The sequence below is a fragment of the Eucyclogobius newberryi genome, unplaced genomic scaffold, assembly GCF_026437365.1.
Source record: "Eucyclogobius newberryi isolate DKJ021-1_F unplaced genomic scaffold, fEucNew1.0.hap1 SCAF_2, whole genome shotgun sequence".
In the NCBI taxonomy this organism is placed as follows: domain Eukaryota; kingdom Metazoa; phylum Chordata; class Actinopteri; order Gobiiformes; family Gobiidae; genus Eucyclogobius; species Eucyclogobius newberryi.
This window is the reverse complement of record NW_027315834.1, coordinates 5407292-5428813: the sequence shown is the minus strand read 5'-3', so window position 1 is coordinate 5428813 and position 21522 is coordinate 5407292. Positions and strand designations below refer to the sequence as shown.

Genomic DNA, 21522 nt, shown 5'->3' with positions numbered 1-21522 from the left:
AGTAAAAGAGTTAATAAAAACTTGATAGACATCTTGGCCTACAATAAGGCTAAATCAAATTTGTTCCATATAATTGTCATTGTCTTACAGTGCACACTCTGCTGTTGTTTGTGATGAAGGGCTAGGTAAAAAAATTGTGCCAAGTATCCAAAAGTCTTGGTTCAGTTTGTCTTATTCATTTCTTCATAATGGCCATTTTTCCTGCCACCAGAAGTAGAGGTAAGGTATCCATTTATTGATTCCATGGCAGAAGTTTTGAGGCCCAAATATTTCAGGTGGGATGCCAAAACCAACAACAACAAATACAGCTGCCCAAAGTGCTGTACACATTTACAGATACAAGCAGAAATTAACTCAAATTAAAAACACATGAAAACAAACAGACATAACAAGCAATTACAGTGGTCCAGACAGTTTATGAAAGTTGTACAGCTTTTTCCAACTCATTAAAAGGTAAGTGTTTCTGGTAACCCGACCGACCTGAATTTCAAAATAAAAAAATCCAACCTTAAATATTTTATCGCATATTTACTGGCCGTACGTTTCGAAAATGTCAAATTGTGAGAGTGAATCCAAAAGCTGAGAGAGACACAGAGAGAGAGAGAGAGAGACAGAGAGAGACAGAGAGAGTTTTTGATGTCCTCCAAGAAATTAGCGTTAGATTAGAGTGTGTGAGAGTTTTTGGCGGTAGATACACTTGTACATCATTTACAAAGCAATGAAATGACAGTTTATGTTTTCTAAAATGAAACCAAGTGGCAACATGTATAAAGAAAACAGGAGAGGACCCAACATAGAGCCCCTGGGGAACCCAACCAAATCAAGGTCACCCCTTTAAGATGTCGGTGTAATCCCTCATTCGTCCAGGCGTGTTCTATAGTAGAAAAAGCTTCAGTTGTAGTCATCTGGACTCAGTTAGAAAAAAATAGACGTTTCGACTCTCATCCAAGAGTCATTGTCAATAAAAGAATTTAGGTCGAGAACTCCAATATTTATACTATTCTGTGGTAAGTCCAGCCCATTGGGAGGAGCCTTCCTGAAGAGGAAAGAGTTGTTTGTTACAACACAGAGCTCAAGGTGTGCCCACCAGCTCAGAGGGCAAGAAGAAAGAGGAAAAACATGTCCGAAATGCCCTCTCACCCAGTGGTAACCCCGCTTGGGTTCTCAACAGAGTGAAGAGAACCAAGAAGCAGGACAAAAGGGAAAATGAACAGAGAAGGAAGGGTGTTTCTATCCCTTATGTCTCTGGCCTGTCGGAAAAACTGCAGAGAATTTTTAGACAACACGAAGTCCCTGTTTTTTTTAAACCAGGAAACACTTTAAGACAAAAACTGGTTCACCCTAAGGACAAGTTGCCGACTCAAAAACAGAGCAATGTAGTTTATTAGATCCAATGCAGTGAAGAAAGATGTAAAGAACGTTACATAGGTGAGACTAAACAGCCTCTACACAAGAGGCTCTATCAGCACAGAAGAAATACAAGTTCAGGACCACAGAGCGCCGTGCATCTCCATCTTGAAGCCTCTAATCACTCGTTTGAAGACGGTGAGGTGAAGGTTTTAAGCAGGGAGAAAAGATGGTTTGAAAGAGGAGTTAAGGAAGCTATTTTTGTTAAAAAAAGAAAAACCTTCTTTAAATAGAAACGGAGGACTAAGGTTCAATCTTCCTGTAGTGTACAATGGGATCCTGAACCCCTGGAGAGGTAGAGGACCAGTACCAGGACATTTAGATGTTAATCAGGTACTCAGGGTGGGTGAGCCAGGGTCTCACAAAGACAAAGGGGAGACTAATAGCCCATTAAAGGGTTGAATAGGCTCGGTAGATACCAAGAGGGTAAGTTTCTGTTGTAACAAACAACTCTTTCCTCTTCAGGAAGGCTCCTCCCAATGGGCTGGACTTACCACAGAATAGTATAAATATCGGAGTTCTCAACCTAAATTCTTTTATTGACAATGACTCTTGGATGAGAGTCGAAACGTCTATTTGACTGAGTCCAGATGACTACAACTGAAGCTTTTTCTACCCCTTTAAGATCCACAAAATGTTCGAGACGAGAAAGCAATATTTTGTGGTCTATAGTGTCAAATCCAAAAGAATCAAAAAGAGCAGGGCAGAATCAATTGTAAAAAAACAGATCATTAAAAACAGATGAAATTGTGAGAACAACATTTATCTAAGAGCTTAAAAATGAGTAATTTAGAGCTTGGACTATAGTTCAACTGAATTTCAGGATCAAGATTTACAAGGGCTTGTACAACTGCATGTTTGAAGGATCCTGGAACAGCGTCTGTAAGTAGGGAAGTGTCGATGAGCTTCACTAAAGCAGGTCTAACAGCAATTTAGGGGGTAGGCTGTCAAATTGGCACCCTGAAGGTCCCAACAATTTAACTACTTTTACAAATTGTTAAGATAAACCATCTCAAAAGAGTCAAAAACTGCAGGGCACACAGGACCAAGTTCAGAGACAGAGGAACACATACGATAGTTTGGGTCCTAATGGAAGCTATTTTGTCCACAAAGAAATCAAAAAACCTTTCACACCCAGTGATAAAATAGGGTTAAAAAGTCCTTTTAGGGCATTCAAAGTGACCTAAGGCCTATGGTAATTATTTGACATAACATTGCAGATGTATTGGCCTTTAGCCTTTAGCATAAAATATGCAATGTCAGTCTGAAAGTCTTTCACCAAAGGCTTAGACACAACACACATGGACATTGAGGTCTCAGAGGTATCCATTTATTGATTCCATGGCAAATACATAGTTCTGAAATCAACTGGAATGCCAATGCCGAAAACTATCTGCACTGCTTTATTTGTCTCGGGCTAATATTTCTGAATAGTGGAACAGTCCCAAAACACATGATAATGGTCACTCATCCACATGACAACCACAGTGAAACTGGGGTTAGAAGTAGAGTGCACTTGGACATGAGATTCATTTTTCCAACAGAATTCTTTCCAAACATAAGATTTTGTAGTCCTCCATTGAGATATTTTCACTCTTTTTCTGCCAAAACAAAATTTCCCTAGAAAAGTAACTGTTCAGATCATTTGAGCATTTGTCCAAGCATATACCCCTGGGAGAAAATTATCTTTCTTATATCTCCTATTACTTGTAGAGTGCAGATGATGGCAACCTCACTTTCATTCCTTGTACCCAAAAATAGCACCTGAGCAAACCATAAATAAGTTGGCACACACTTCAACTCTTCATTCAATGGCCAAATAGCAGCATATCAACCTTACAAGTAGGTAGGCATATTCTTTGCAAAATAGAAAAACAAATTTGCTTATAGTTGACATTTATTTCCTGGCTTCTATCAGTTTTATGTCAACACAACTTTTAGTCTTTCCTAACAGGAGAATTTTCCTTTTGAGGCAATACAAGCAGTGAAAAACACGACATGTAACAATTTTCTGCGGGAAATCCTGAGTGTAGACTTTGTTTGAATCGCTAGGGGCCATGCTTTTGAAAGTTTGAACTTGCAGAATGAATGACAAGTTAAGGACAACGCAACGACATTTCATGAACTCCTGCTGCAGACACAATTACGCACTCGTGGAGTCTTTAACGCACATGTTAACACTGGTATTTGTTACTTTAAGCATGTCACTGTGCCAATTGTTTGAACTTACCCGTATGCCCTTCACCACTGTTATGTTGTCATTCTCGTCTGACTCAAACGAGACCCGACGGGTGCTGTTATTCGCTCCCATTGTCAGAGCCACGCAAATGCATACAAGATGGATACGTTATTGCACACAAAAGCGGTTTAATTCAGTTTATTAGCTGCTCGGATAAGGGGGGGAACTAGCCAGGGTACACGCCGCGCAGCAAAGCTGACACACTTTTCCACTTCCTGGATGTCAGAAGCCGCAAGAAAGAACCAGGACGCCGATTGGGCAATGGAGCAGCGTTGGTACAAGAACGGCGCGTTGGATTGGTCCATGCGTGTGCGTAAACGTGAGAATGGGAGGACACAAAAGTCATGCTGGAGTGTTTCCACAGCTCCTGTAATTGATGTACTGTATAAATAATGCAAGTGTAGTAGCACGAAGCATCCACATTCTTAAATAAATAAATTAAATCTTTTGAAAATATTAACGATAAAAACTATGTTCGATCTCAAATAATAAGTTTGCTAAATTACTAAATATCATGGAACTGGAATAATAATTTAGGTGTTTTTGTTTGTATCCTTGCACATTGTACAAGAATGTACTTGAATGTACTTGTCACCTCAAGTTATGTATGCATTATATTACTTCTTTCTTTGCCCACTTCTGCTCAGTTAGTTTTGTTCTTCATTTAATTGTAAATATAAATCAAAAAGCAGCAAATTTTCATCAATGTAGCTACTTGAACATTTTGAATTTAGAGTCTTAATTTTCCAAATACTCTCTACTAAGCAAAGTAGACGGGGAATGGGAGTAGGTGAAAAAAGGAATTTTCTCAGTTGCAGGACAATACAGTCACAATTATTACTCAAAAAATAAATTGAAATCCAACTTTAAGTAAACTAATCTTGAGGAAACACCATTGTAACTAGGTTATATAATTATTAAAGTTGATTTAGCTTTCTATGTCCCCTTTAAGGCAAGTCACAAGTGGAGTCTGTACTCAAAAATGTATTTTCACATCAACATTACTGGATGCAGGTGTTAACGGCTGCACTGCTGCCACCTCTCTGCTGACATTTGCCTTTAAAATCTCCATTTTACATTCAAAGTCCAGAAAAACAAGGAGCGAGATGCTGTGAGAGCTGAGTAAACATAGAAAAATCTGAAACTTGCGGGATAAACAAAACAATCTGAAACCTGTGGGAGTCCCGGAGGTTGACGAGGGGGGAAACACTAACAAAAACACTTTCTCAAAAGGCTAATCCTGGAACTGGAGTTGCTGTCCCCTCCTTTACTACAGAGAGAGCATACTGCCTCGGCCAGAAAAGACAAAGAGAAGTTGGTACGCCACAAGGCCTGATAATGAGGTTTCTTAACAACCATTTGAAGGAGATTGTCATGAAGACTAAAAAAGTTAAAGGAGCCCTCCATTATGAAGGCAAAACTGTTTTTTTTTTTTGGCAAGATTTGTCATATGATATTCATCAGCAAAGAGCAAAGTTTTGCCACGTCTATAAAATCAAGAGGAGAAAACCACTGCACGGCTTTACATTTCCTGCAGTTTTTGAATTTTGAAAGCAGGAAACATATGTGCAAAACACCAGCATATGCAGAAATGCTCCTCAGCAAAATGCAGAACACAGAGACCTGAATAGCAGCAAGGGATGGATCCACCAACATGGGCTATGTGAGTTCATGTAGTTGTCAACTTGTAAGATATTTCTGTTTGAAAGAGACTGATGATTGTTGTATAATCTATTTATTTTGGGCATCTGACTTTATAACATCTGATAAAGCACTATTGTGGTTATGAGAATTCTAAACAGAAAGATAACCCTCTTTCTTTTTGTTTATTTGAATTTGTATTGCCAGAATAATTATTAGTTGTCACAGTGATGATTCCATATTTACCAAATTGAAGATGGTATTTACATACATAAGATAAGATATTCCTTTATTGTCCACACATGGGGAAATGTCATTGTTATATCTTACATAATAATATGTAAGACTACTTACTTAAAGATAACTTAAAAATCTGTTTTATTCCATTTTATTCAAACTACTTGTATCTAAATTGTAACTTCCAAAGTTGTTTTCGCCAAGCTTACAATTTTTAGACATCCAAAGACATTCATAACCCCCTTTGTACATATTTTGTCTAATATGAAACAAATATTTTAGACCTGACTGTAGTTTTTTTTTTTATATGTCCCAAGTATGTGCATAAAACCATATGTGTCATTCTTTAAATACATGCAAGCAAACATAAATTCCCATTCACCTGCAGTGCAGTGTCTCTTAAAGTTGCTTTAGTTTATTGTAAAGCCAGTGAACATATATCATTCTGGCATATATTTTCTCTGCTAGGGTGAGCCTGTTATTTCCTTCTATATATTTTATATATTATTTGCATTATTGGTATGTTTTATAACCCTCTGTAAATGTATGCAAAGGGTAGTGGCAGAACAAGTAAGTGACGTGGTGGTAGATCTACTTGACCAATTCTAGTTTGCCTATAGAGCAAAACATGGAGCGGAAGATGCTTGTGTGACTTTACTGGATACAGTGTGCAAACATTTGGACTCTTTGGATTTTTTCCCCTCAGCTTTCAACACAATGGACCCGCTCACACTCTAAAACCATCTGATTGAGATGAAGGTGAATTCGTCAATCATCCTGTGGATCAAAGGGTTGATCCACATCCATTGACAATGGCAATAAACCTATTCTGATTCTGATTCTGAAGTACAGTACATACGCTTTCCAACTCCCAAAAACAATTACCCATTTTTTTTCCATTTAATTTGAATGTATTTATTAGATTGGTAGTCCAGGTCATTAATGCATTTATACATGTCAGATATTTTTCCCCTTGGAATTTCTGATTTATATGCCATTTTAAATATTTCAGTCAAAGAGTTATAATAATCATTACTTTGTTTAATTTCTTGATTATAATAACTTCTTATTTGTAAGTACCTATAAAAGTCTTGTTTCTCTAAGCCATGGATTCCTTCAGCATATCAAAGCTTTTCATTTAGTTTTCATTTCAAACGCTTTTGCCTTTTGTTCATTCCATATCTTAAATCTCTGGTCGCTTTGGTCACTAGACAACCATCTTTGTTGAAGGTATATGTTTTGATTCGTTTTTCCATGTCGAGAGCGCTGATCTTACCAAAGGATTCTCTATTTCCTCCAAATGACTCAGCCGTTTGTCATCTGCCAGTAGGGCCTGCACAGGGACCTCTGGCATAGCATTACACTTAATGTTTTTCCACTATGCCTCGTACTCCAGGTCACACCAGTACAGCAACACTCTTTTTAAGTTGCTTTTTAAGTGTTTTAATTATCACATTTCCCCATAACATTACATTGTCCTTAAACACAATACAGAATCTTGATGTCAAAACAGATTCATTATCCTAAACAAGTGATGACCTTGGTGCTGTGTTGATCGAGAAAAGTCCTGCTGCAGTCAATTATGTCTGTCATGGTCTGCAGGGAGACGAGATAAGAACTTGAAAATTAAACTTGGACCTGGAAAACGAAGCAAAAGAAAAACTGCGACAGATCCATTGTTTTCTTTTTTGGGGAAGAGACTTAAAGATCACCCACAATGTTATCTTGCAAGTCCACCGGCACATCAATCAAGGCGCAGCAGCTGGGAATCGACCCTGCTCAATCAATGGGCTCCTCCATTCTCGTCGGTACAGCAGAGATTGTCAGAGATACAGGAGCAGGAGGAGGACAGACCTGCCAAAACCTGCACTTTAAATGGGAGACGCTATTAACTCTCTGACACAAATGTCTTCTACTTTAACTCTCAGTTCAAACGTTTATTTTAACTTTCTGAAAAGTACATCGGAATGCACAAAGTTTAAAAGGATTGTCGCTTGGACTACTCAGAACCAGAAATAGAAATGGTTTCCGTGCCATACTGTATGGTGCAACATAAAATAATAATAGTAAAATATAAACAATGATCAAATAAAAGGCATTTATAAAACTACACAGTATGGACAGTGCAAAACTTTCAAAGAAAAACCTATGAATAAAATGACTTGCAGTGTGATTAATAAGGCTTATAAACCAGAACTTTCAAGGGTATATATATATATATATATATATATATATATATATATATATATATATATATATATATATATATATATATATATATATATATATATATATATATATATATATATATATATATATATCCAAGATACATTTCCAGTGTCATCCAGTGGTAAGAAGTCCACATTTTTTACAAGAACAAAATGGCTACTTTCAACCTAAATCTTGGAACAAACTCGGGGCAAATCCTGAACGATACAAAGATAACATAAAGTCACCTGAAATACAGCTTACAAACAGATTTTTACCTCTTTCAGAGACTGAATTAAATGAAAAAAGACAGGACGTGGCAAAGGTCAAGGTCACGGGCAGGGCTGCCCTGATTGGACATGCTGAAATACCTCATGTGACACACATATATATTAACACACATTCTTTTCCAAGCGCCAGAGTTTCTGAGATAATGTCACTCCTTCCTAATGTTTTGGCCAAACATCGAGGAGTTAAACAGCTGACAATGGATTTATGGCGAGAAGAGACTTCTTGAAGTTATTCGACGTGAAACAAAACATTCATAAGTGGACCTCTTCCAAACATCGACAGGAAGATAAACAAGTTTAGCCAGCTACTTCAGGTGAACACATTGCTGTCCAAAGAGTGTGCGCCTAGAGGACTACACTACATTGAGAACTTCTATCTGTTTTGTTTCAGAGAAATGGCCCCCACCTATGCAGAGGTGGAGTGAGGGTGCTGACAGAGAACCTGCTCCACGCTCTGAGGCATTGGACTGGGCCTGGACAGGGTCCTGAGCAGATAGTTAGAGCAGAGAGGAATGAGAGAATAATTCCTGCTCCATCAGCCAAAGACCGGGCCAATGTTTCAGCATCAACAGCACCACAGCCACAGCCTCCACCAAAGGATTCATCAGCAGCCACTCCACCAACAGCAGCAAAGGATTCAGCTCCAGCTGCCCCACATTGCTTCAGTTTTAATTTTACACGTTTTAGTGAATAAAAGTTTCTTCTGTTTGGTAGTCTGCCCAGTGAACAAACGTCCATAGGCACAGTATGGTAGGGTTAGTGGTTGCAGTGAAATAGCAGCATTTGTAAATTTGCATGTGATTAGCATCTGTGAAGATGGTATCTCTATTAATGTGAAAACAGTGAATACATGAGCAGCATCTTAAAGTGCCACTTGGTTTATGAAAAAAATAATTAAACAATTGCTGGGTTTTGGAGGGGGGAGAAGGCTCCTTACCAATTTGTCTTTGGGTGTGGGCAGGCGCTTGAAGGAAAAAATAAGGTTCAGAGAACATGGGGCCTAGAGACAAATCACAAGAAAGGATCTGCCAATTTATGATAATCACCTTTTTTAAGAAGAAGAGCAACTGTTTGCCTTTTTTGTGGATGCTTGGAAGCGCTCACCATTTCTTGCTTTTATCCCCTGACAAGCTATTGTCTGTTTCATAATAGGGCTTTTGTGTTATTGGTTCACTCCACTCAAGGCCCATAGTAGCATATTTGAAAAGTCATTGCCTGAAACCTCAAATATTGCAATACTTCGAGTCAAAACACTGGTATCAATATTCCGATGATGTCATGAATATTATTGAGCCTGCACTGTTGCTTGGATTTCAATGTCAATCTTGGGCCAAACTTTCACTATGAATCATTCAGTATCAACACTTACTATTTTCGTATAGAAATAATTTGGTATCAATTCTTTTGCAGAAAATTATTCAGTATCAATACCGAGAAGAGGTTAACAGATTGCCTTTCTGTCTTCACCTCGGAACTCATAGCGATACGGTTAGCATTGGAATGGGCTGAATGTACTTTACAGTGTTGCGGCATTGTGGTAGCCTCTCACAGCCTTTCTGCATTGCAAACCATCAATTTTGGGAAGTCGGATTGCAGACAAGATGTTCTGGCTAATGCTCTCTCTGTCCAGGAAGGATGTGAGGGTTTCCTTCATTTGGGTTCCTATACATGTAGGGGTGGATGGTAACAAAGTGGCTGATTCGCTGGCTAAAAGTTCCCTTAGGCGGCCATCAATTGATGTGACGGTTGAGTTAAGCAAATCTGAAATCAAGTCTATCATTAAGAGTCATGTGTATGAACTTTGGCAAGAATTTTGGAAACGTTGTGATACTGGACGGCATCTTTATCAAATACAAAGTAGTGTTGGTCCATGCAGATCTATGGGCAGGAACGCGGGGGAGGAAAGAGCCTTTGCTCGCATGAGAGCGGCTCAATTGGTCACTGAGTAGGATAGGCAAACATCCGAACGGTCTGTGTAATCACTTTCAAGAGCCAGAGACTGTCGAGCATGTGCTGATTCGCTGTACGGCTTATGAAAGAAAGAGAAAGAACCTTATAGTTTCAGAATAACAGGCAGGAATTCAATCTGCGGAATATTCTTACAATCCAGTAACAGGGATTGTGTAAGGCTGTTGTTACTTACTTATAGAACACAGGGTTAAGTGTAAGATTATAGAGTTATAGAGTGGGTGGCGGTGGTGTGGCACTTGGATGCCGGCCTCATGTGCTTGGAACTCGTGGGCTTGGAACTCATGTGATTTGAACTTGTGGGATTTGAACTCCTGTGCTTCTGAAGAATAAAGTCTAAAGAAAGTCGTACAACTACAGTGGGTGGCGGTAATGTAACACTTGGATACCAACCACCATAAAACACCAAAGAAGAAGAATAAGAAGGAAGTGTCCATAGTAGCTTATGTGTCTTATTGTTCTAATTCTGTGAAATGCCAAAGTAAAAAAAAAAAAAGTTAGAAATTGCCCTTGTCATCAGCATCAGGATATCAAAATACGTACTGCATCATATCACTAGATTACAGGCAATTCACAACATTATTTGTCACATTTCAGAATATGATGTCATACCCCCCACAATGTTTTATTTATTTAATTAAAAAAAATTCTACTCACACACCAGTGATTATGATTAGTAAATGGTGAAATGTAAGTTATTGAAATGCATGGATCAAACTTAACTATCGTACTCAATTTTTTTGAACTGGAATTAGTACTCAAAATGCACGAACGTAATTGAAAAAGACAACCAGACTCACAGTAAATACGATAGAAAATGTACTGGTTTTCACAGCCGAACTACAACTCCCACAATCCCTCTCTGCACCCTCGCGCTCGTCTCTTCCTGTTTAGGTGCCGCAGCTGGAAGGAAGAATGGCAGATACTGGGAGATTCAAAGGTGCAGTTAACAAAAACAAAGATCCCTCGGGTCTTCTCATCTCTGTTATAAGGTAAGGATGCTATATTCTTTATTTTAGTTCCAATCGAAATGTTAATGCACCCGCTAATCATAGTTATCCACAGGTTTGAGATGACAGCTAGCCTTCATGCTAGCTTTATGCTGCTACATCCTTCTTGTATTATTGTTGATTTTTTTATGTCAAAATCTTGAGCCATTTTTCTGGTTTTAGTGATTATGTTTTTCTATGTTCAGTGCATTAACCTCTTTGTGAAAGATTTAACTCGTCTCGTTAAGCCTTCTTATAAATTTGCATTTGAGGCTGTGATATCACTGCAGAACCATTGTAGAACAATTCTTGTCTATTCGGTTGTCTAGTGTAATTGCATTCTCCCCCACGTAAATGCAACATAACTGCATAAATATGGTTTTCTGGATGTTCAATAAGTTTGTTTAATATGGAATAATAGAGCGCAAACTGTGCATTCATGCTATCATGCTAACGAGAGACGCTGTTGATGTTTTTTTAATTTTCATTACAGTGTGGCTATTTTGCTGATTTTAGAAGTTATCTTTTATTTTGCCCAGTGCATAAAGACTTTGCTTAAATCACAATACAGTGAACCATTGTAGTTGTTTTCTATTGAATTAATTACGTTAAGGGGAGATAGCAACAATTAACAGTTTAACAATTGAATACATTATTGAAACATCTTATTTAAGGAGAGAAAAGTAAACAGTTCAACTGTATAAGATCACAAAGTCTGTACAATATGATAATTCTGCTCTCTACAGTGTTTCTGTAGAAATATATACTTTTGTAGCTTTTCATATTTTATTATATATTTTTGTTGTGTTGTGTTTGAGCGCAGAGCAAAAGAAAATATCATGACTCACCATTGTCACTGATGTAAATTCATAATGTCCTTCTGTATAATCTCTATAGACTCTATTCTGCATGATAATTAAGAAAATTAATTAATTGAATAAAAGGCAACATAACTGTATACATGTGGTTAAATATGGTTAATAAGCTGCTATAAATAGCATAAAATAATACATATTAATTAGTGTAAATAGTATGCATTCTTTGGCTCTAAGGTGCACATCGGTCAACATATAAGAGAAAGCGACTGCCTCTAATTTATTGACTGACACAGAATTATATCTCTCTTATTGTTGATCCAAATACAGGCTAATTGATGGTATTGAGGTATTAGTCGTATACAGCGGTTTTCCAGATACTCAAAGCCTCTTTACAATTTCATGCATTATTCATTCACTCCATACTATTTCAGCCACAGCTGCTCTGGGGTAGACTGACGGTGTCTTGCTCAGGCGATGATCTGATGAGAGCGGGGTGGTATGGCTATATATTATTATTATTTTTGTATAATTGCAGAACCCTGTCCAGCAGCGATGACGTGCAGGACAGAGAGACTGAGAAAGGGCGCCTGGAGGAGGCTTTTGAGACTTGTGACAGAGACCTGGATGAACTCATAGTACAACATTATGCAGAGCTCACCACCGCCATCAGGACATACCAGAGCATCACGGAGCGCATCACCAGCTCACGGAACAAAGTCAAACAGGTCTTTATTTATTGCCTTCGTGCTGGGACTTCAAGAACACACTTAATTTAAAGGTCTCATATCATGCAAAATTGATTTTTCAGAGCTTTTAACCTTCTTACAGTGCTATTTGTGCCTCATATTATGTGCCCAAAGTGTTTTTTTGATTGATTCCTGCAGTTTTTAGCTAGAGAACAGACTATATCCTTTCCTCAAATCTGCAAATGGACGGGGGCTACCCACAAGGGCGCGTCATAATCACGGACCTGCGGCTCCATTCCCCCCATAAATATTAAGCAGAGCTGTAACTCTTTTACATCTGTTATTAGAATGTGGCAGCTCTTTCACATTATACACGTGTTTTGAACTCTTACAGGAGAAAATGTCATTGCCGTTCTCTTCTAAAATTCAGAAAGTTTTTATGTCATCTGCATAAACCTCTATTCTGTGCACTACATTCAGTTATAAGCTTTCTTGTTTTTTTGCACTTGAGGAAGGAATTGGCAGGAAAAACTTAAAACATGGGTTTTTAATAGACAATAGTAATGATGGACTCAAAACCAGCACGCACCTTTTGGAGTACTGGCAGAGCTATCAATTATTATTTAATTTGTCTGCATACATCAATAAAATACAGTATAAGAGCTCTTCTCTGTGAATTTTGATTTTACGTTTTCATAATTTACATTTGTCTTGTTTATTCTTAAGGTCAAGGAGAACCTTTTGTCCTGCAAAATGCTGCTTCACTGCAAAAGGGATGAACTGAGGAAGCTGTGGATTGAGGGCATCGAACACAAACATGTCCTCCAGCTTCTGGATGAGATTGAGAGCATTAAACAAGTGCCTCAGCGACTGGAGGCTAATATGGCGAGCAAACACTACCTTCATGCCACTGATATGCTGGTAAGTGGATGTACAGTAATAGAGATAATGTGCTTTGTAAAACTATGCTTGTTCAAATAAAAACAAAATGTATTGTAAGCAGAAGTTTGAGATATTGTTTAGAATTGTTGTATACATTTTTGGAGATATCCACTTATTCCAATATGATTTTCCTTTTACATGGAGCGTTAACCAAGATTATTTTTTACTTGGAAGTAGATGTAAAAGCTATTTCAATACACCACTATTATTATTAAAATAAATGCAACAAAGATAAAGGCCCTCTTATCTTATTACCTTATTTGATCTTTTCTTGATAGTTACTACTGACTGTTGACTGTGAAGCTACAGTAAATAACATTAGGTTACATGGGAAAAAAGTTGTCTGGCAAATGGATTCGGAGCCACTCTATTTGTTTGATGTAGAGGAACAGTTGGACATGAGTTACTTTAAAAGCTTTCAAGGCCAAACCAACAGTAGTCATTTCTTTCTGTGTCGTGTCGCGCACAACTCTTTCAATGCCCCACTGCTCAGATTGATTTCCCAGCATCTGTCATCCTTTTTAACATGTCCTTTCTAGCCTTGAATTGTCTGGTGGGTGCCCCTCTCACACCAAGCAAACATTATCTTTGAACAAATCCAAGATACTTCTGTGTGTGTGTGTGTGTGTGTGCACTGTTTGATGCATGTTTTGGCTCTGCTGGAGAGCTAAAAGATGGCATGGCGGCCTAAACGACCTGGTTTTCTGATCTAACCATTGCTACTTTCTCTTTCATCTCACTCCCTCATCTCTCCCGCTCAGCTTACTCTGTCACTCCCACATATTTTTAATTAGTAGAGGCGGGTAGAGAAGCCAAAAGATGATACTCAAGTCATTACGGCATTAATGATTATTAAGTACTGAGTAACTGCATAGACATCAGTCAATGTAATCAGACACAATTATGTTATTCCTAAACAATAGAACATAATAATTAGAAAACAAATGTTACCGTGTGGAATAGAATGTGCCAGTCCATTACTTTGCCAAAAACATTTCAAAACGGTAACCAAAACCTTTACTCAATCATAAACAATATGACTCAAGTAAAGTAAAATTTGGAGTAATGAAGATACTCTTAAATGACACATTTAATGCAAATTTGACATTTTTGAGATTTTAACCATGTTATAACATTGTTCCCTGACATCAAAAACCTGGAGTACATGGAGTTATATTCAGCTTCCTTCCCACTTGCTTGTCCTCTCTGCTCTAAGTCTCAAACATTTTTTTTTTTTTCCGGAGTGCCCAGTTTTGTGACGTAATAGGTAGTGCTCAATGATCTTCTTTAAGTCCTTTTAATCATTCCCAGGCTCGTTCTGAGCATTTCTGCCGTCAAACCACTTTCATTACAACTGCATTAGTGGTGCAATATTAGATGTTTTCTATACATTGTTTTTATTTTTTATTTTATTTTATCAAAGAAATATAGCTGTGAACAAATTCACCTCTATTCTAAAATAAGGATCAAATCTATTTTAAAATGTATAAAAACAGTTTATACAATTTTTATTTTGGAGTTTGATAGAGTTATCATTTATTTAGCACTATGTTTAGGTAGGCTATAATATGATTATTCTCTATATGATTATTCTCTATTAGAGTACAATTAGTCTTCACACTTCCATTCTGTTTGTACTGTTTTGCTTAGGTTATTTATCAGACTAAAAATGTCTCCCTGTGTCTGATCATAAACACAGCTTTCTCTCTTCTCCTTCTTAAAACCTTTCATACCAAAGTTATCTGGAGTAAGATGTCTATTTAATTGTTTCAGAGGAAAAGTAGTCAAATAATGTCTGAAAAAACATTGGATTTATTGCGTGGTCATGAGTGAATTTATTGCGGTTCGTGATAAGTTTTGTCTCAAACTTTTTTAGATCTCTTTACAAGTTTTGACTCTGTAAAGACTGGATTAAAGTTAAGTTAGAATATAGAAGCAGAAAGCTGTTGTTTTCTTCCTTGTTTTCTTCTAGTTTCTGTGAAAGGATGGCACAGTTAACTCTTTCATTACTGAAACGTAATACTGGCGGGCTGATATCAATAAAACTCAACGATGTGAATATTGGCCTATGCGGACACTGGGCCGATATATCGGCGCATACCTTATCTGCATTCCTGGTTTAGCATGTTGGAGGCAAGCTAGGTAGCAGCAGGTGGAGCTCTAACTCAGTTCCTGGCAGAAATGCCTTGCTGCTATGAAGTAATATATGCTTTTTGTAGACCTTTTATTTTAGGTTCTAAAACATAAGATGCCAAAGCAAAGGTACTCAAGAGCATGTTAAAAGGCCAATAACAATTAAAAAAAAAAGCAGACTTTGTGTCTCTTTTAAAAAAAAATGTAAATGCAACTGATTACTACCCACCGCTTCTCCTCTCTCGCTGTCCGCTCTCTTCCTTTGTCACTCCCACACGGCTTACTTCATACTTTGGTCATAATGAGTTTGCTGGAGTGGGGTTATGTGAGGAGGAGGGAAAAGGAGAGATGATGGGGTGCCCAAAGGGCCGTGAAGAATCCGCTTTGTGCGGGAGGAATACCGGTAAGTAGAACTTCTTTCAAACTGCCGCCTGCTTATTCGGTACGGCGTGTTTTGAAAGATTGTTCAAAGTTCCGAATCAGTTGGGTGCACTGTCTTGCTAACTTCAAATGTGTTTTACTTGATCTGCTCAAGGTGCTGTGATTGCTATGGTAGAAGCAAAGTGTGGAGACCATTTTATGTTCAAATGCTGTTTGATGCTTTCACTCAACCAGATAACGTATGCAACTCATGAATAGATTGTACTTTGAAATATCCAACGCTACAGCAAAGGGAGGAATTTGTTGTAAAGAGTAAAGTTTAGCAATCAATACAAAGATTATTGAGGGGAATGAATTAAGAACAAATTTGAATAAAATAAATAATACAATTAATTAAATAAAAGCAACATTAACATTTGTGAGTCAACTGCAATAAAACCGGCTAATCTAATACAAAAATCACATCACAGACTGATGGGCCTCAGATGTTCCAGGACTGATGTGCATCCAGTTGCAGATAGACTGTGGGGCCAGAAATCGTCAAGAGGGGGAAAGGGTGGCTCATCTAGTATAGGGAGAGTTCATCCAGGCAGATGAGGTGCATCTAGCAAGATGAGGAGCACCCAGGTCTACAGGTCAGGGTTGTGAGATGGGGTGGGGCACTTTCTTTGAGGTAGCTTGAATAAGAAATAATAGTGCAAAATTTGAATTAAATAAAAATAGCAGCTCAACTTAAAATACCCAGCAGGCATGTAAACAATTAAGCAAAGTGCGTATTAAATGAAAGTGCAACAGTGTTATAAAGTAAGGCCAGTAATGTGCTTTTCAGAACTGCACTCTTAATATTCTCTTAACATTCATATTTCCTCGTGGCGTGGATAAATCATTTGTCCTGCCACGTATCAATCATAAAACGCACCTATCGCTCACCTGCAGCCACGTGCGGTTCGTCCCCACGTTTCCGCTTGCCTAAGCGCATGGATCTATCATAATATAGTTCCCTCAGTGTACGGGGCAAAATGAAGACGAAGAAAGACAGTTCGAGCCAAAATCTACGGGAGACGAGAGATGCGATGCGCTCAGTTGTGCTAATAAACAAAAGCACGTGTGTGTTGTATCAGTCTGCACGGGGGAGTGTGCATGCGCACTTCCGCCTGCGTTTTCAAATCGCCGAAAAATCGTCCATTGCGCCTTTAAATAATAAAATGTATGTTTTTCTTGATGAAATCCGTCTGAATGTCGAGTCGAGAGTAAGTCAGGTGCGAGTGTTCTGATCCTCGCCCTCGCGGCAGCCATGGTGTCTATCACGCTGCGCTATCAGCCCGCACTCCGCTCCCCTGTCTCACCCATAGCTTTCTTCATATTAGCAGTGTTGTCGCGCAAAATTACCCGTTGCTTGTCGATGCCACAGTTATTGAGCATTTTTCTTTAATCTGTATGATACGCTCTGCTGTGACATGCAGGATCCCACGGCGCAAAACAAAACTAAACTAAAGTTTACTGCCGTAAAGTGTGGGCTTTACGACAGTAAAATGTCGAGACCCATTCATGCGATATACGGAGGTGAGAGACTAATAATAAGCTTGAAATGTATAGCACTGATCAAACTAATAAGGCTGAGCAAAATAATATGTCTGTTTGCCGTAACCCGACCGACCTGGTATAAAACTAGCGACTGAAAAAAAACAATCAGCATTTTGTCAAAATTACGCCAAATTCTTTTATTTTTCTATTACTTCGCCGACTCAACAACTGTTCTCTTCAGAAGCGCAGTGTTGAAAAATGTTATCGCGCTAGTCAACTTGTCTTTCGTCCCACGGGACAAATAACGCGTTGCATGACGCGTTACGTTAACATTTTCAGTCCTCCATCTGCTTCTGTTTTGAACAGCCCATGCAGGAGGGAACCTGTATTTCCTTTTGTTTTGTTGGTTTGACCCCGTCTGTCCACTGATGTGATCACCGCTCACGTCGGTCTGCATCATGATGTCGCTTCATATTAAATTTGACCTGCGCTTTTCATTCTGGGAGGGAAACACGTCCAGCAGCGTAATCACAACAAACATGGCGGCGCCCATGTCCCCCGCATGTTCGGCATGTCCCCCCCCCCTCGCCTTCGCTACCAAAAAAAAGGATAACGGCGTACAAGGTCGCTTGAAATATCTTATTGTTGATCGAGACATTTTACATCATTGACTGTTGAAGCCTGACCCCTGGCGGTCACTCCGAGTCAAACCCGACCCACTTGAAAAAATTTGGGTCGGGTTACATCAAACATACAATTTATTTGGGGCAAGAGTAAGAGTAAAATTTGTATCTGATCAGTGATCGGGACGCGCCGTCCGATTTCGATCGTGTCTGAAACCATGTGATCGGATCGGGACATCCCTAATTTTATTGTTGTGTCACAGTTTAAAAACACTTTGACTGTATTTTCCGGATTATAAGTCGCTCCGGAGTATAAATTGCACCGGCCAAAAATGCAAATGCAAAACATATTTGATTTTTGGGGGGGAAATTTATTTGATAAACTCCAAGAACAGACATTTCATCTTGAAATGCAATTTAAAATAATAACAGATTAGAGAACATGGTGAATAGGTGTACGTATGCTAACGTAACACCTTCAGCTACATGACACATAGACCACAAACTGTCGTAAGTGTCTGGTATGTTAACGTAACATATTAACAGTTATTTAGATAATTATAGCATAAAGAACATGCTAACAAGTTTACCAAAGCATCAGTATTATCCCAAATCACTAAATCCATTGAATTCTTCTTCCTTGGTGTCACTTCTAATTCTGCAAACTCCGAAGGTAGATTCTTCTTCTGCATTGCTTAGAGCCTAGAGCGCCCTCTTGCAGTTGTGAAAATAATCAACATGTGACATGTGGTTGCCAGTGTGAAAATAACGAATAACATCACATATAAGTCGCTCCGGAGTATAAGTCAAAACTATGAAAAAATTTGCAATTTATAATCCGATAAATAAACAGTGGAGCTCAATTGTATTATTTTGCATTCAACAAAGCTAAACTTTCCCATGGTGTGCTTTTCCTAACCCTTTCCCTACATTTTCTTGTTTTTTTCTTTGGACTTGACGCCAACTCACCAGAGGCGTCATATTCCTCATTATACTGACAAGCCTGGCCCCTAATGACGTTAACAGGATTTTTCTGTCTCTAATCTCCACCTAATAGTAATAAGATACCCTCCTCCAACACACAGAGGCAGGGCTGCTCATCAATTTACAGTCATATAATCACCTACAAGGTGTAATTTAATATAATATAATCTTTGGAAGGTACACATACATAAATGCAAAACCTTGAAGGGCTAAGTTTTTCTATTTTTATTTTTTCAAATAACCATAAGGGTTTAGCATGCATTTCTTTACACTTCAATAATGAGAAAAAATGTCATCCTCATGCAGCCTGTTCCCCTTTGGCCTGTGGTGTAATGCCCAGGCAATTAGTGCTCATAAAAACAAATAATACATGTTAATGAACACAGCTTGTGCAATAGTTTTATTGCATATTTATTCAACATGCACAAACAATGATACAGTTTCTGTGCCAGACTCAGAGGAAGACTACAGAGGAATCCGTAAGGGGGGCCGGAAATGAATAACTCAACATTAGTTTGATGTATCCTGAACTGAACTATAATCAGATGATATTTTAGCAATCCAAAAGAAATTGAGTAAAGTGTAACTTTAAATGTATTAGTTGAGGTATAAGTATCAGACAAATGTAAAATAATTCTAAATCTACCGGTTGTAAAGTGCAGAAATATCAATGTATACCTTTCCTTTTCAAAAAGTTACAACATACATTTTTATTTTACTTTATTTACAATATTACATAAATTATGAAATGTATTGCCTGCACTGTAAATTCCACCCAATGAAGTGGAAATGAACAAGAATAGAAAGTTAGTCTTGTTTAATGAATGTTACCTATTAAACTGCCTTTAGTGTTAAGTTACTGTCGCCCTCTGAGGAAACTGCATTTGTGATAAGGGCGTTACAAAAATATATTGAATTGAATAAAAAACCTTAGACAACAAATGCATATAAAATGCTTCTAAAAAGAACTGTTTGTGTGTTGGTCATGCTTCATGCATCTCTAAATCTAATCCGCGTTGTGTGTTGTGTCCTGTGCAGGTGTTGGCTGTGGACTCATTGGATGGGCACTTGGTGCAGGTAGAGGGCCTCTCAGATCTGCGTCTGGAGCTCCACAGTAAAAAGCTCAACATTCACCTGGTGCTGATCGACGAGCTGCACAGACATCTATACATCAAATCCACTAGCCGCCTCGGCCACAAGAATAGGGACAAGAACACCTCCAGACTGCCTGGGTAATGTCATCTTAAACACTCACAACAGAATACAAAACAGAATATGGCGAACCAATAAATTGGTCTATCTCTAAACTTGACCAGTTTTTATTTTCCCATAACAAAATCGTAAATGGTCACATTTATTTAGCGGTTTTCTACCTCCAAGGAACCACTCGCCCATTCACACACACAGGGGTCTTGCCGCTGTGACCAAGCGGCAATCAAACCGCCAACCTTTTAGCCTGTGGATTTAGCCGTGGTATCAGACAACAAGCACTCTACCAATTACTGATTATTATTTTCACTAATTATTGGAACACCAACGTTTAACAGTGTCCTGTTGACGAGACACTAGATTTAGTTATTGTTGACATAGACAAATGTTGCCTGCCCCAATATGTATGCACATTTTAACAAGATATAGTCCAGCTTTGTAAGTTATTTTTATGGCTGTTAAGAATCCAAGCACATGATGCCAATTAGTCACAGTGTGGACACGAAACCAATTACCGGGCCAAAACAAATTAGAAATTGTAAAACTGTGGCTCAACTTTTGTTTGAACTTGCTGTTCTGTACAATCAAACAACTAGAAAATACATTTTCCCAGCTTATGTAATGAGATTCTGTGAACTCAGAGCCCAAAATCTTTTTTTTTTATTTTCGACTGGTTTTGAAGTCATTTGAAAGATAATATGATGTCTACCTTTGTGAACCAAATCTTTTTCTTTGTTTTTCATTCACTCCGATATATCACTGGAGCCTATTACAGATAATATGGCAATATGGTTTTAGACACACAGTTTGTATTAGTGTTCCCGTTTACAGTTTAAATCGTTCAGTTTGGGCTGTTTGCAAGTGTGTGTATGTGGGGTACAGTAATTATGTCTGTTGGCGAGGTGCAGTGATTTATTGTCCAGGGTCAGACGGCGACAGGGCTTGGCCTCGTGATATTAGGTTGCATCTAACACAAGCAGCCCACCTCCTCCATACGCCCCGCTCACTTAGCAGGCACATTGTGTTGATACACCCAAGCTTAAAAGGCCTGGATTGCCCCCTCCGCCGGCTAAGGCTTGATAAATGACTCATTGGAAAGCAGTGGCAGTCCTACCCAGAGATGCCAGACTTTTTTTTTATAACAAAAACATCTTTTTATATTTTGCAGTTCATAAACAGTGGCAGAAGCTCAGTTGGTTAATTGAAAAAGTGAAGGTTAGGTCGGTGTTGCCCGGTGGTGGTG

At 38.4% G+C, this 21522-nt stretch overlaps 2 protein-coding genes across 4 annotated transcripts in view; one reads left to right on the top strand and one right to left on the bottom strand.

Annotated features, from left to right (window-relative positions):
* chchd3a (coiled-coil-helix-coiled-coil-helix domain containing 3a) overlaps positions 1–3851 on the bottom strand; it is a 140638-nt gene extending 136787 nt beyond the window's left edge. For 2 of the 3 annotated variants that reach the window (XM_072454088.1, XM_072454091.1), the window contains exon 1: positions 3638–3851. In XM_072454088.1, the coding sequence (XP_072310189.1) occupies positions 3638–3718 (81 nt within the window). In that variant the 5' untranslated portion in view covers positions 3719–3851. The remainder of the gene's footprint in view (positions 1–3637) is intronic. The other variant, XM_072454090.1, reaches the window with a different exon arrangement.
* A 6986-nt stretch (positions 3852–10837) lies between these two features.
* Positions 10838–21522, top strand: part of exoc4 (exocyst complex component 4) — a 217828-nt gene continuing 207143 nt past the window's right edge. The window contains exons 1-4 of the mRNA XM_072453575.1: positions 10838–10982; positions 12333–12522; positions 13210–13404; positions 20109–20302. Coding sequence (XP_072309676.1) covers positions 10906–10982; positions 12333–12522; positions 13210–13404; positions 20109–20302 — 656 coding nt within the window. The 5' untranslated portion in view covers positions 10838–10905. The remainder of the gene's footprint in view (positions 10983–12332; positions 12523–13209; positions 13405–20108; positions 20303–21522) is intronic.